The sequence below is a fragment of the Chaetodon auriga genome, chromosome 10 (genome assembly GCF_051107435.1).
Source record: "Chaetodon auriga isolate fChaAug3 chromosome 10, fChaAug3.hap1, whole genome shotgun sequence".
Taxonomy (NCBI): Eukaryota; Metazoa; Chordata; class Actinopteri; order Chaetodontiformes; family Chaetodontidae; genus Chaetodon; species Chaetodon auriga.
In genome coordinates this window covers 6872215-6885410 of record NC_135083.1, presented here as the reverse complement: position 1 = coordinate 6885410, position 13196 = coordinate 6872215, and the positions used below count along the sequence as shown (strand labels likewise).

At 40.4% G+C, this 13196-nt stretch overlaps 3 protein-coding genes across 4 annotated transcripts; all 3 read right to left on the bottom strand.

Annotated features, from left to right (window-relative positions):
- Nucleotides 1-152: 152 nt before the first annotated feature.
- Nucleotides 153-1937, bottom strand: LOC143326598 (ADP-ribose glycohydrolase OARD1-like). The gene is made up of 5 exons (XM_076740285.1): nucleotides 1629-1937; nucleotides 1300-1465; nucleotides 816-874; nucleotides 590-702; nucleotides 153-446 (listed from the first exon to the last, which is right to left on the bottom strand). Exons 1-5 carry the CDS (start codon nucleotides 1722-1724, stop codon nucleotides 299-301), a joined length of 582 nt encoding a protein of 193 aa, XP_076596400.1. The 5' UTR covers nucleotides 1725-1937; the 3' UTR covers nucleotides 153-298.
- Nucleotides 1938-2791: 854 nt separating this feature from the next.
- guca1b (guanylate cyclase activator 1B) lies at nucleotides 2792-4478 on the bottom strand. Its single transcript, XM_076740279.1, has 4 exons — nucleotides 4161-4478; nucleotides 3420-3569; nucleotides 3153-3267; nucleotides 2792-3019 (listed from the first exon to the last, which is right to left on the bottom strand). Exons 1-4 carry the CDS (start codon nucleotides 4362-4364, stop codon nucleotides 2895-2897), a joined length of 594 nt encoding a protein of 197 aa, XP_076596394.1. The 5' UTR covers nucleotides 4365-4478; the 3' UTR covers nucleotides 2792-2894.
- A 2456-nt stretch (nucleotides 4479-6934) lies between these two features.
- On the bottom strand, nucleotides 6935-13194 carry LOC143326851 (serine/threonine-protein phosphatase 4 regulatory subunit 2-like). 2 transcript variants are annotated; one of them, XM_076740841.1, is made up of 9 exons: nucleotides 13064-13194; nucleotides 12299-12380; nucleotides 11935-12105; nucleotides 11202-11295; nucleotides 11036-11073; nucleotides 10812-10886; nucleotides 10431-10580; nucleotides 9920-10212; nucleotides 6935-8186 (listed from the first exon to the last, which is right to left on the bottom strand). In XM_076740841.1, exons 1-9 carry the CDS (start codon nucleotides 13095-13097, stop codon nucleotides 7861-7863), a joined length of 1263 nt encoding a protein of 420 aa, XP_076596956.1. In that variant the 5' UTR covers nucleotides 13098-13194; the 3' UTR covers nucleotides 6935-7860. The 2 variants fall into 2 exon arrangements, with proteins under 2 accessions (XP_076596956.1, XP_076596957.1); XM_076740842.1 differs by lacking the exon at nucleotides 10812-10886.
- Nucleotides 13195-13196: the final 2 nt, after the last annotated feature.

Below are 13196 nucleotides of genomic sequence, written 5' to 3'. Positions count from 1 at the left end.
AACATCTGGATTTATTAATCAAACTAGATTAGGCTGTTTTGGAAGCAAACAGCTGACAACTGGTGATTGCTTAAGTGACTGCAGATCCAAATTATCAATGACAGGTAGGAATATGTCACCTACATGCAGAAGTTCATGAGGGTTCGACTGACTTCATGTGCAAAAGAAAGAAAATTTATTTCCATTTAATCCACAACAACAGTTACACTGAAAAAAACATCATATGGCCACATATTGTGGGAAAAATACAGTAAGGTGCATAAACAACATTATTACAGTAAACAAAGTTTTACATCAATCATCTGCGCCAGTTCTCCTTCATCACTGTGGTCTCTGCTCTCATGGGCAGGCTGTAGACCGTGATGGAGATGTTTGTGTGTTTGAACACCTGTTCCAGGATCGCCGACACTTTGTCCCACACCAGTCGATCGAGCCCACACCCGATACTGTCAGAGAGAGAGAAAAACATTCTGTTTAACTGTAACAGTAACGTCATCAACACGAGTCTGGTCACGTTTCGAGCAATGAGTGTGTCCTTCCTGAACCTGCTTTGATGAAGCATCATTAAATGACTGGAAAGGCTACAAACCGAGGCATTGAGATTCTTGTAACTCCATTTAGTTCACAGTGTGACTTCATGTTCTCCAGGCTCCGTCTCAGGCTGTCATAGGTCGGTTTCTGGCTCGCCTTCTTCTTTGTGATCTGTAATATAATGATAACAGCAACAGGAGAGCAATAATAATGACATTAACTACGGTGTTTTTTTTGAAAATTTGCATAGGCAACAACTCTAATTCACTGTTTTATATTTTTACCAGATAGTAGACAAAACGTCCGTCTCTTTTCAGCACAGCACACTGTCCCGTCACCTTTTCTGTTCGGAAGACAAAAGACAACGTTGACATCACAATCAGACGCAGCACAAAAACCTTAAAGACAACTGTTTTTAAAGCCCCTTAAACCACACTGGTGAACAAGTCGTTACAAAGCTGTGCAGCAAAGAGCTGTTCTAACCCACAGATGTTTATCTTCAATTCTTATATTTCCAGTGAGGAGCAATTTTGGATAAATGTGCAGAAAATGATGCATCAGGCATCATTTTCATGTGATGGGATGATGGAGCCATACACACATCCGTTCTTTTGTGTCAGACGGTGCAGAAATAAGATGATTTTTCCTGCTGCAAAAGCAGGTTTTTAATAGACTTCTGCTGAAAACAAGGCTGGTTTCAGGGAATCAGTGGCCCTGATATAAGACAGTTTCACTCCAGATGAATTTTTAATAGAAAGTCTGACTCACTCTGTGCCTTTAACTCCTCTACCCCTTTGAACCTCTGCTTGAACAACACCGCTATGCCTGCCCCCATGCGGCAGTCCTCACTGATGCAGTGGGCCAAAGCCTCGTCCTCGGAGCAGGAGAACAGGTTCCCAGTGACATAATTCAGTCTACGGCTGTCGTCTGCAGGCTGGCCAGGAGGGGGCAGCATTACACCGCGTGAGGAACCGTAATGAAACCAGGAAATAAACACCAGTGTTTAACATGGCAAACTACGACAGACACACCAATTGTCACTCTTGTAAAACCAAAAAACAGAAAACATTTTTTTCCCCTCTAAGTGTAAGCTTTACCTTCATTTTGCCAGAGTTGGCTGTTTTCTTAAGTTTCGACGACACTGACAACAGCGATTGTCGCAGCTGTCCGTTGAGTCTGCTCGGCGTTCCCATTCCCGAACACGCACCAAAACAACGGAGGACTACCGACGTTCAACTTCTGCTAAAGAAAGTTAGCTAGCAGGTCATGCGACTGTAAAATGCCTCGAATAACTTACAAACAGCTGACAGCAGATAGTTGTCTTGATGCTAACTACAGGCTCCTCTGCAAAACCTCAGTAAGCTCTCTCGTTTACAGCAGCATTTTTCAAGAGGGAAATGACCACGCGATCTTTCTCTCCTGTCGCGAGAAAAAACGAATGACAAGACAGCGTATTACGACCAAGAGCTATTTTATTTGAACAAAACTTTTTTCTTTTAATATTCACAAATAATCCTCAAACCTACCATCAACTAATTTTGAAAACTGTTAAATTGTCTTAATATGTGTCATTAATATGAAGTTTTAAACTGTCATATCTATGAATGTAGTCACCTTTGAAATTGTACTGTAAACTGTCTTTTTCTCGAATTACTCCATCATTTATGTCGTGCAGTATATCAGATCTCTATTAAACACAATAGGCAATTTGACATTTTTGTGTGAAATTTATTTAATCGTTTTATTGTTTGTAAACAACCTCCAAAACCTCATTTGTGTTTTTATTTATTCTGTTTCATTAGGACTCTTCTCAGGTTCAAGTTGGGCCAAGCTATGATGGGAATAACACGAAGTCTCCCAGCTGAGTGCAACAATGAAAATTATAAAGTTAGATGCAACAAAATAATCAGGGAGTGAGAAAAATCTCAGTGTGTGCATGACCCCACACAGTCCTGAGAAGAGGTCTAATCATCCCAAATTATAAATGACACCAGTAGCACCTCTCTGTGGTGGATCATATCTGTGCAGGGGCTTTAAGTATGTTTATTGAGTAACTTTTATGCTCATTTTATGACACAAAAAAAGAAAATACAGTCAGCATGTTATGTCTGTAGCATCTCTAAAATACAGACATATAAACAGACCTACACAACCACTGATTGCTATAAATGAGGTTAAGACTACCGTTGTATCTCATCTAATGAACAGGTCGTTCCTTTGAAAGCAAAATATAGCTGTACAATGCCAGGATGGCTGTGGTGTTGTCTTGTTTTATATACATATGACCTGCAGTAGATATAAAATGACAACATGATTGGTCACACATGTGTGTATGAGACGCATTGACAGTCCATGCTCCAGCCTTAAAAGTCATCACTGCGTCTTCGAACGTCCATCCAGTCCCCAGGGTTGACGTCCATCTGCAGCATCTTCATCACCCACTTGTCCTTCCGCGCTCCATCAATGAACTCATCCAGGGAGAGCTCGCCTAAGTGACGAGGGGCAGTGAGACACACCGTTACATTAACACTCCACAAAGCCATTAAAACGGCTTAATACAGACTTTTTTTAATCATTCATGAATCATTTTAAGTTTCTGTAAAACTGTTACAAACACTCACCGTCTCCATTTTCATCTACCAGCTCAAATATCCGGTCAACCACTTGGTCTGGGGTCAGCAGATTACATTCTTCATCCAGCTCTCCGTGGCAGGCTTTCTTCAGTCGATAGATAGACTGAGAGTGACAGGAAGGTATGTCAGAACAAGTCTTACACTGGTCACATTTCATTACAGCCCACTGATCTAACTTGAAATATTCTTTAAAATGCTTTGAAATCTTTACACATCAACAGTTGCATAAAGTTACTGTATAAAAGCAAATATTACCTCCACAATTTCAAGAAGCTCTGTTTTATCAATGCATCCGCTCCCATCTTTATCATACATTTTGAATGTCCATTTAAGTTTATGTTCCAGTTTACCCCTCAGGACTAAGTTCAAGGCTGCCACATACTCCAGAAAATCAATGGTGTTGTCCTGCCAATGTGAAGAAAAAGAGTTTAAAACGTTATAAAGAGACACTTAAACAGTTTATGAGCAAAAACTTTCTTAACCTCGTCTGTATTGAAATATACTACACAGAATACAAAGACTCTTCGTACTACAACAGAAAAATTGGCTGCAACTAATAATTATCTTTTTCAATGAATCTTTAAAATCTCCCAGAAAATAGTAAAAAATGCCTATTATAGTTTCCCTGAGTTCGACCCTGGGAAATTGACATGGCCAAATTGCTTTTTTTGTCTGACATTCAGATAAAATATTCAGTTAATTTTACAGAGGATGTGGAAAACCAGCAAATATTCTCATTTCAGGAGCTGGAAGCCGTTGTGGGGCAGTTTTGCCTGACTGACCCAAATAATTAACTAGTAAAATTGTTCTCATTGCAGTTGAGTAATTAAGTAATCAACAAATTGTTTCCAGCTCTAAAACATGAACTGCCATTGTCACAAAAGCTGCCAATTAACAAATCTTCACTGTTACCGTGGAAAGTGTGGTGTCCACACTATAATGAGACAAACGGCTGTGTAAAGCTGAAACTTCCACACAACAGAAGCTTGTACTTACGCCGTTCTTGTCAAAAGCTCGAAACATGTTTTCAATGTAATCTGCGGCCTCTTTGTTCTCAGTAACTCCAAAAAAGCTCTTGAACTCGTGCATGAAGAGCGTTCCACTCGGGCATTCCACGACAAATTTTTTGTACCACTCCTGCAGCTCTGCCACATCAATTTCCTTGTCGGGGTCGCTCTCCTCGCTCAGGCGCTGACCCATTGTGGAAGTTTATCCTTCGACTCTCCAAAGACCGAAACTGTCTCTCACATTACATGAAACCGTTTGACCTGGGTGACTCTTTTAAAGCTCCTCTCTACATTAGAAAATCCACAAGTGTTAGTCCTCAATTAGTGAAGCAAACTTTGTGCAAATCAGTAAAGAACAAAATGATCAAAATGGTGTTTTGTCCATACAGGCTGAACTGTTATTGGCCTCTCTATTGCAGCAAATCGTATCTGAAAGTGAGGATGAGGCACAGACCATTATGGATCACATGACTAAGGATTATAAATTGACACTTGTCAAAATCAATTAGCTCACAGACAGATGGTGAGAGGATTTCTTTTTGGCCTTGCTTCTATCTACCCTAAATAAACAAAAGTACATGCTAACTCTGTAGAAACACACTTGCTAAAAATAGGTTTTAAGTACCTCTATGGTATAATGGACCTTTCATTAGCAATGTAATTATTATGCTGTATGAATGCATGTTTGCATGGTGTGACTTAATGTACTCGTGTGTGTAAAGGCAAAACATGCAAAACTCAGGATTAATGTCTGTATGTCAAGTGTCCAGTTAAGTAGCTACAAAGCAGAAAATGTCAGTATAATGAAAAGATGCTGTCTGTTGCATTATGGGAACTGTAGGACTCAGTGTTTCCGGAAGAGCTTCACTCATTCTAGCCAATAAAAATCAGGACATCTGAGGTATTGCATCTTAGATTTTGACAGATGTTTGTCAATCTGTCTCTTCTGAGTCCCCGTACACTTTGTGAGTGGAATACTAAATCGCAGTGATGTGTCCTTTTCAGTAATCTTTCCTGATATTGCTGAAGCCCCTGACCAGTCCGATGATTCACGCAGGCCAAGTGTTGAGTCATCCGCAAGAGCTCTGACCTTCAGGTTATTTACTGCCACTCTGATTACTGTTTACATGTCTGCTTCAGTCTCACTGAAGCCTATAATAAATGTGTTGTCGCCAAATTCACTAATGATGGACATTACATTGCACCAAGAGGGTAATCGTATATAAAAAGGGGATGAAAACATCTAGCAAGCTTTCAGCCTTATTTGAGTATCGGGAAGTGGAGCAGTCCATGGCAAATTGGAATTAACTGTATGTCTTCAATAGTATAAGTGTCAGTCAGTTAGTGCTAACTATAGCCTTTGTTTACAGGTGTCAGCCTGGTCCAGTACCTTCCTGGTCCATGATATGTGCTGACAACAGGGATAGTGATAATCTTAGCTTAGAAGTGTCAAGGATATCTGCGGTGTCACTGGATGTTATCCGCACACGATTAAAGTGACTCATACCCTATCTTCCTACACAAGAGCTATTTTAAGTCTCACCCATATTTTCCTCCAATCATCTTATGGTATTTATCTGTACCCAGGGCGGGTCTGGTTAAGATCCACCATGTCTGTACCCATGGCTCACTTGTACTGACAGGGTGGGTCCCACGTAACTTCCACTCGTGTGTCAGCTCTGTAACATTGCTACTTCCTCTACTGCTGTGGCTCAGTAAAATAACTGAACGTTTAACATGTTCCCCGTGCAGGTTTAGCATGTTAGCGTCAATCACTTGCTAATAGGCACTAAACACAAAGTTCAGCTGAGGCTGATAGGAATGTCGTGAGTTTTGCAGGTATTTTGTGATAAACCTACATGAAATTTTGGCCAGATGATTGCACTCAATGAAAAGGCAGGAGATGCAAAGCATTACATCTGGGGATCATTGCTGTGTGTACCAAATTTCACAGTAAACAATCCAACATTTGGCAAGATATTTCAATAAAAAACTTAAAGGTCAACCTCATGGGGATGCCAGCGGAAAAGTCAGCTGGGAACCATTAATGCGTGCATCAAGTTTAACTGCAATCCATCTCACATTTGTTCACTCACTCTGAACCACAAATGTCAACCTCATGATGGCCCTGGAGGAAAAGCTGGAGGTTCACTAAGTCAGTGGGATTCTTCCTCTGTGGATCATGAATGACTGTAAAAGATTTTATAGAAATCTCTCAGGGAGTTATGGAGATATCTCAGTCTGGTCCAAAGTGGTGGACTGACTTACTGCTGTCATCCATTGAGCCATGCTACTGGCATATTTCTACATACAGTGTTTAAAAAACAAGACCATCAACAAGCATGTTAATACTAGGAATGTAGTGTAATGTAATGTGGTATGTGCAGCATGTTAGCTTACTAATTTTAAATACTGTATGGCTAATAAAGTAGCATTCTGGCTGATGTTGGAACGTTAACATGTGAAGGTTAGGGCATACCTTTAGCATTAGCATATTATGTCCCATAAAAAGTCCAGTGTGCAGGATTTAAGTATTTTTGCTACCACAGGGAGGGTGAGCCAAGGGGTATTTGTTTGGTTGCAATCGGCAACCTCGCTGCTGATCCTTTAAAGTCAAAGTACAGCTAAAGACAGAAATCAGGTGATTAGTTTCAGAGGTGTACTGTCATGAACTTAGTGTTAGACCAGAGGAATTTTTTTACTATTCCTAGAGTCACATCAAAAGGTAATTTCCACAAATCAGTGGCCCTCGCATCAAGCAACGGGATTTGAAGTATTTACTGAGCGTAATACACTTTAACTTTGCATTTATTGCTTTCCATGAATACTATGATACAAGCTCAAGCATTCAATTTCCAGCGATTATCAGTTCTATGAAGGCAGTGGACATGTATTACAAGTCTACAAAAACTGATTTACTTACACATATTGTAAAAATCCAAGCTATCAAAAGGGACATTTGTACAACTAAGGTATGACATACAGAAAGTGAAAATGTACTTTGTGTTCTGTTGACAGATTAAAACGCAGAAACTGCCTCTCTTAAGCCAAACAACTGACGATATTGTGTTTTTATGTACTTCATACAATGACAAAGCAAAACTGTGACATTTTCCACATCCTTCAAGGGCTCAATGCAAACAAGTGCAATATAATGTTAATAAGAAATACATTTTATTGTATGTGCTTCATAGAAAAAGAAACCTGTGAAGTGTCACTTCACATTCTCAATGGCATGTGTCCTCATTCAACTGGTGAGACACACATTCACCAGCAAGAGAGCCAAAACATCTAGGCTTAGGCCAAAACTCAAACTGTCAAATGAATCTTTTTGGAAATTCATGCCAAATAAACTAATGAAATTATTGAATACATCAGTTATCAAGGTTACATTATAATGCTCAGATATAAAAATTAGGAAAAAAGATTAGAAAAACTTTTAGTCAACAGTGAAAAAAAGCAGAGTCTCCATAATCTTCTTTAAATCATTTCCTTCCAGTTTAAAGACCAGGCCACGTGTGGCCTTGAGTAGTTGACACTGAAGCGGACAAAAAGATTCTTCTGTGAGAAATCTGGAGGTCCACATCGCTCCTGGTCCTGAAGTCTAGAGGTCCACAGTGCTACAGATATACCCTTGGTGTGGTATCATACAGTGTAAAAAAAAGTCTGTTGGCAGGCTGGGCTTCAAGTTAGTCATGTTCCTCTGGCTCTAATGCAGTCTTTGCACTGTTTGAATTGTCAGTGCTGCCCTCTGTAGACAAGTCGGGTGAATTACTAGAAGAGGGGACCTGCTTGTCACTGGGTAGGCCGTCTCCATCGCTGCCGCTGCTGCTGCTGCTGCTGCTGCTGCTGCTGCTGCGCTCTCCATCTTCCTGCTCAAAGCTCGTACTCTTCTCCGATGGAGCAGCCAGCTCAGGTTGATGCTCAGTGCTGTCGTTCTCCAGACTGTGGACATTCCCCCTCTCAGAGGAGTCTTCTACCCTTTCAGAAGGCTCTGTCTGTGTGCTGCTGGGCTCTGAGGACCAAAGTGGACAACATTAGGGCTCTAACTACCAATAATTTTCCTTCTAGATTAATAACTATTCATTTGTTTATAAAAAGTCTGAATATAGTGAAAAATACCCATGACAAATTCCCAAAGCGATGTTTGTCCAACCAGACCAAAACCTAAATATATTCACTTTACTACGATAAAAGACCAAAGAAACAACAAAAAACAACCATACACACTCAATACAGTTAATTAGCTGTCAAAATATGTTGTTGAATAATGTTTAATGGTTGCAGCTCTAAACTTTTTTACTCTTATATTCTGAATAACGAGGAGTCTATGAGTGTTGACTAAAATATTCAAGACTATCTTTACTTTTAGGCCTTTGAAGCTGAGTACATAAGCTGAAAGACCAATGTTATGAAATGAGGGGAAAAAATCTTGGAAACTGGCAAGTAGCAGCAGGGAGATAATAAGGGCTTATTTGTGCTCCGGTAGTTCAACATTAAACCAAGAGATTTCTGAAGCAATTTAAGAGTTTAAGACAAACTTCAAAGTCAGAACAGAAACCTAAAAATAAGCTTTGGGTCACAGTTCGTTAGCAGCTTAATTGATGAGAATCAAGCGTATCTGTTTCATCAGATGTGTGAGATGACTGTTAAATGCAGCTGAATCATAGCCCGCTAAGAGAAAGGGCCTCAATATTCTTCAAACAGAGTGTTTTTGGGATCATCTGACAGTGTCTCAAACCCCCTCCTCTCACACTTCTCTGACAATGGAGTTGGGAGGGCGGCTGAGCTGATCTATTTTTGTTAGTTTGTTGTTTAGTTTTGGAAACACACATTGTGACAAACATGACCACGTCGCTCAGTGATTGGCCGGGTGTTCAGAGGTTGGAAAGCAGGATTCAAACTTCACTCTTACTTCTCACAGCTACCTCTGTCACTTTCAGGGTGCACAACAAACCGCAACACCATGAATGCCTCCGACGAGAGACTGTCTGAAAATGTGTGTACTTATCCCAAATTGTACAATTCACTGCAGTGAGACGAAGCACACAAAAGACAAAATTCTTGGAAGGAGATCAGGGAGGCAGTGGGATGCAGCCTAGAGGAGGCTTCGATGGCAGGCTTTTTTTTTCCCCAACTGTGGCTAGTCGGCACGAGTATAGACACTTTATGTGCTGCCTGGATGACAGGTCATACACAGGGGTGGACAGTGGCGTTTACTTGAGTACTACACTTAAGTTCATTTTTCTAATATATGCGCAGTATAAACAGTCACAGTAAACTCCTCCAACGCTGGTCTGATCAGTTCAAAGTGCCTGCTATATTTTTTGAGCAGTTCTATTTGAACTTGGCAGAGGTAATGATGATTACAGATGGTTGGCAGATACTGATGACGACTGCTCACCACCAGAGCACCCATGGATTTATCTGAAGTCCATGTTTGAGTGTTTTTAAATGAAGATTCATATTGTTTTTAATGCTTGCTCTGTTTACCGCACACAAAGAAAGTGTTTTGCATATGTTTGCATATCCACATGCTAATGTTTAGGATCTCTCATGGATGCTTTGTGATAACAACAGCAGCTGAGAAAGAAATTTGCATGATTCCTTTCAGTGTCTGGTCAGACAGTTTGGAAAAGGTTCACGTAAGCTCCAGCACAGCCCTCTGTGCATGAAGTCACCACACACTGCTACTCAAACACTTGAACATACGCACCTCAGCCTAAGTGAAGATGGGTTAATACTTACCATGACCCTCTGAAATAGCAGGTGTGTCACAAGATGTTCCACTTTCGTACTCTGGACTGCAGGAGTCTTTTGAAGACTCCAATGTCTCTGACAAGTTCTCTGATCCTTTACAAGAAGATGACTCCTTTTCTTCTTTTTCTGTTTTATCCTCTTCCTTTTCATCAAACTTGAGCCTCTTGACCTCATGCTTGTCAGCATCAGAATCCTGCTCCTCCTCCTCCTCTTCCTCCTCGGGGTGTTTGTTCTTTATCCCGCTGTTTGGTATAATTTCACCTTCTGATGGCAAGGAATCACTGCAGAAATGACGGAATCAGTCCATCAAATTATATCCTCGAGATTAAAGCGATGAGTAGTTCATATGTAATTCCTTTAAATAGTGTAGTCTTAAGAAGATCTGCTAATGGAGGAAACGTCTGGGCTTGACATGTATTAGCAGTGTCCTGGTATTTTTAATAAAAAATATTTAGTGGGCTCACTCAGTTTACTCATGTACGACGCTTAATTAAATTACCTGATACGGTGTTCCGCCACCTCCTCTGTGGTTGGCTCTGGCTCTTTACTGACAGGACAGTCAGGGAGCCCGTTGGTCGAAAGCGAGTGACAGCTTGACAGCTTTGGTCTGTTGAGCGGTTTTGGTGTGCCCGGTCCATTTACATTTCGACTGCAAAAAAAAAAAATTAAAACGACCATTTCTTACACGACTCATTTCACAAGATGGCAAATCAGCAGAACTACTACGACCCAAACGGACAGGCAAGACAGAACTGCCCTTAATATAGCCGTGCTGGTTTTTGGATATTTGGCTTTAAACTAATTCAACTTTCCACTTGCTGGTGTATGAGGCAATTTTAGATTTGTGGAAGTCAATCACTGACAAGTCTGTGGCTCCCACCTGTCAGAATATAGAGTAGAGTTACCAGGAAACATCACTCCATTCATTCTGTTTACACTGGATGCCCCATTTTTCCTTTGAAAGAAGTAGAAAGGCAAAAAAAAACAACTGGCTGTTAATTGTAACTTTGTAAGTGTGACTGAATAAGCAAGTTCAAGGGAGCTTTCATAATACTGCAGCCAGCAGAGCAAGGGGTGCAAAAGCTTAACCGGTGATGTACTTACTCTGATGTGGGGTAGACACAGCTGACCACCATTACGTTCTGCAATACATGAACAGTATTACCAGAATTCAATTTAAAGCCATGGATAGTACATTTAAAACAACATTCATCAGTATTGTTTATCTTGAGTGAAAACATTACAGTTTGTGGACTTCGACATAAAGTACCTTCTCCAAACCCATAAGAAACTTGTCTGTTCCTGTATAGTTGCGCTTGGGGTCCGTAAGGAGTTCGCATAGACGCTGGATGGTGAATGGGATTCTGGAAAAGTTATCAAGAGACATATTGAGGATTAGCCACACATAGCTGTCTCACAGCTTTAACACTTCCCAAACCTGGCACCACTGGAGGTAAAAACTCAGATTAATGTGGACAGATCTGGTCAACCCTCATCAAAGCTGGTCAAACAAGTTCTGACATGAATGCTGATTAATCATGATTGTTTGTCAACGTACTGCTCCTTGCAGTATGTTGTTTTTATGGCAGTAAGATTTTTTATGGCATTTACTATTTTTTATAATCTGTGCAAATGTACATATACATAGTTGTTTTTCTATTCTGTACGCTTTTTTATTTTGATCCCTTTATGCCACTGTGCTTGCTCTTTGTAATACTTGCTGGCTGTTTCCCTGTTATGGGGTCAATAAAGTCTTAACTTGTGTTTTTGGGAGAGTCACATGCAAAACATTAAGTACAACAAATTTACAACTGGAGGAAATAACACAACTCTGGTAGATACAAATGAGTATCAGTAAAAGAAGAATGAACACTAAAGATGCTGTGGACAGATATTGAGTGATACATGGAACTGAACTGCCACGTTATTTAGTTTTGCACACAGGGATGTGAGCAAGCATTTGTTTGCATTTTGCGCAACGGCTTATTATCGGCTTTACTCACCCATTGTAACCATCCACTATTTTTAAGATCCTCGTCTTCATCTCTTCAAAGGGAACATAGTCTACGTTGGGATTGTGTGGTCCTCTTTGTTCTGGTGCTGAAGCATGGAAATCATCCATGACTTTTTCCAACTTAAACATGAAGTACGTTTTCAACTGCGACCACGGGATCCTGGAAGATATTGGAGATGTAGGTCTGCATGTCATACACACAAAAGAGTGAAAAGTCTTGGAAGACATATTTACACAAACACTGGTAAGGGTGAGAAAAATGTTCGCCAAGCAAACTTTATTGCAGGAAAAGGGATTATACATTTATACTGCAGTCATAATTGCTGCGTGTGAAGATTTGTAGGACTACTCACATTGGCTGCCCTGTCTTGGCAACATGACACAAGAATTGCTCCAGAGCAGGACAGCTCTCTTTCTTGCCTTTCTTCTCAAAATCTAACAATACCCACATGAAAAACAGTAGAAGTCATTTACAAGTAATAACGTTAATACTCCAAACAGCACACATAACCAAAAAATGTTTGAATGTGCATTAACCCAGAAGCACATGATCATTAGAACAAAGTTTTCCGTAAATAATGACGTTATCTGAAGAAATGTTCAGCCCCGTTCAGCGTCTGGCTACTCCTGGCACATTAGTTGTATATTGGCAACAATTAAGCGATTGTAAAGTATCGATTATCAGCTGTGCCAAGTGAAAATGTGCTCAACAAGGAAGAAAACAAGTTAGCAGCTGCATTATAAAACGGTCAAACACCAGTTTCAGTAATGCTAACAGTAAAGTTCTTGTAAAAGTTAGTAAGTTAGCATGTTTATTGCGACGTTACCGAGCTAGCTGCTTACAAAATCTCGACCAGCGCGGAAAATAAATGGGTCAAAAGTGTAAAATGTGACTCGAGTTAACTCCTCTCTTGTTGACAATGACACAACACTAGCTAGGCCAACCATAAACAGATCAGAATGTCCCTGTGTGCCTCTTCTAAACGACAGTAAGCTACGTTACGGTAACGTGCGTAACGTAGTTAGCAAACATTACAAATTTTGCTGTAGGCAGCAAAACAAATGTCAAAGCCCTTCGAGAATAATGAGTACTCCATATCGATAACTGTAAATATTGCCTTGAATCGCCTCCAATAACGCGTCGATGTCCATAGCTGTGTCCAGTCACAGGCAGGAAATACTCGCTAGTTAGCAGTAGCAGGTAGCAACCCAACAAAGCTGCTAGCAGTGACGACTGCGCATGCCTGAAAT

What these genes read in the sequence shown, in the direction of transcription:
- LOC143326598 (XM_076740285.1), bottom strand. Translation starts at nt 1,724, where the DNA reads ATGGGAACGCCGAGCAGACTCAACGGACAGCTGCGACAATCGCTGTTG. An exon ending in CCAACTCTGGCAAAATGAAG is followed by an intron (nt 1,466 to 1,628) that starts GTAAAGCTTACA and finishes CCTCCTGGCCAG; the next exon opens with CCTGCAGACGACAGCCGTAG. An exon ending in GACGTTTTGTCTACTATCTG is followed by an intron (nt 703 to 815) that starts GTAAAAATATAA and finishes ATTATATTACAG; the next exon opens with ATCACAAAGAAGAAGGCGAG.
- guca1b (XM_076740279.1), bottom strand. Translation starts at nt 4,364, where the DNA reads ATGGGTCAGCGCCTGAGCGAGGAGAGCGACCCCGACAAGGAAATTGAT. An exon ending in AGCTTCTTGAAATTGTGGAG is followed by an intron (nt 3,268 to 3,419) that starts GTAATATTTGCT and finishes TGTCACTCTCAG; the next exon opens with TCTATCTATCGACTGAAGAA. An exon ending in GGTAGATGAAAATGGAGACG is followed by an intron (nt 3,020 to 3,152) that starts GTGAGTGTTTGT and finishes CTCGTCACTTAG; the next exon opens with GCGAGCTCTCCCTGGATGAG.
- LOC143326851 (XM_076740841.1), bottom strand. Translation starts at nt 13,097, where the DNA reads ATGGACATCGACGCGTTATTGGAGGCGATTCAAG. An exon ending in ATAGTGGATGGTTACAATGG is followed by an intron (nt 11,296 to 11,934) that starts GTGAGTAAAGCC and finishes TAACTTTTCCAG; the next exon opens with AATCCCATTCACCATCCAGC. An exon ending in TGTGTCTACCCCACATCAGA is followed by an intron (nt 10,887 to 11,035) that starts GTAAGTACATCA and finishes CTTCTTTCAAAG; the next exon opens with GAAAAATGGGGCATCCAGTG.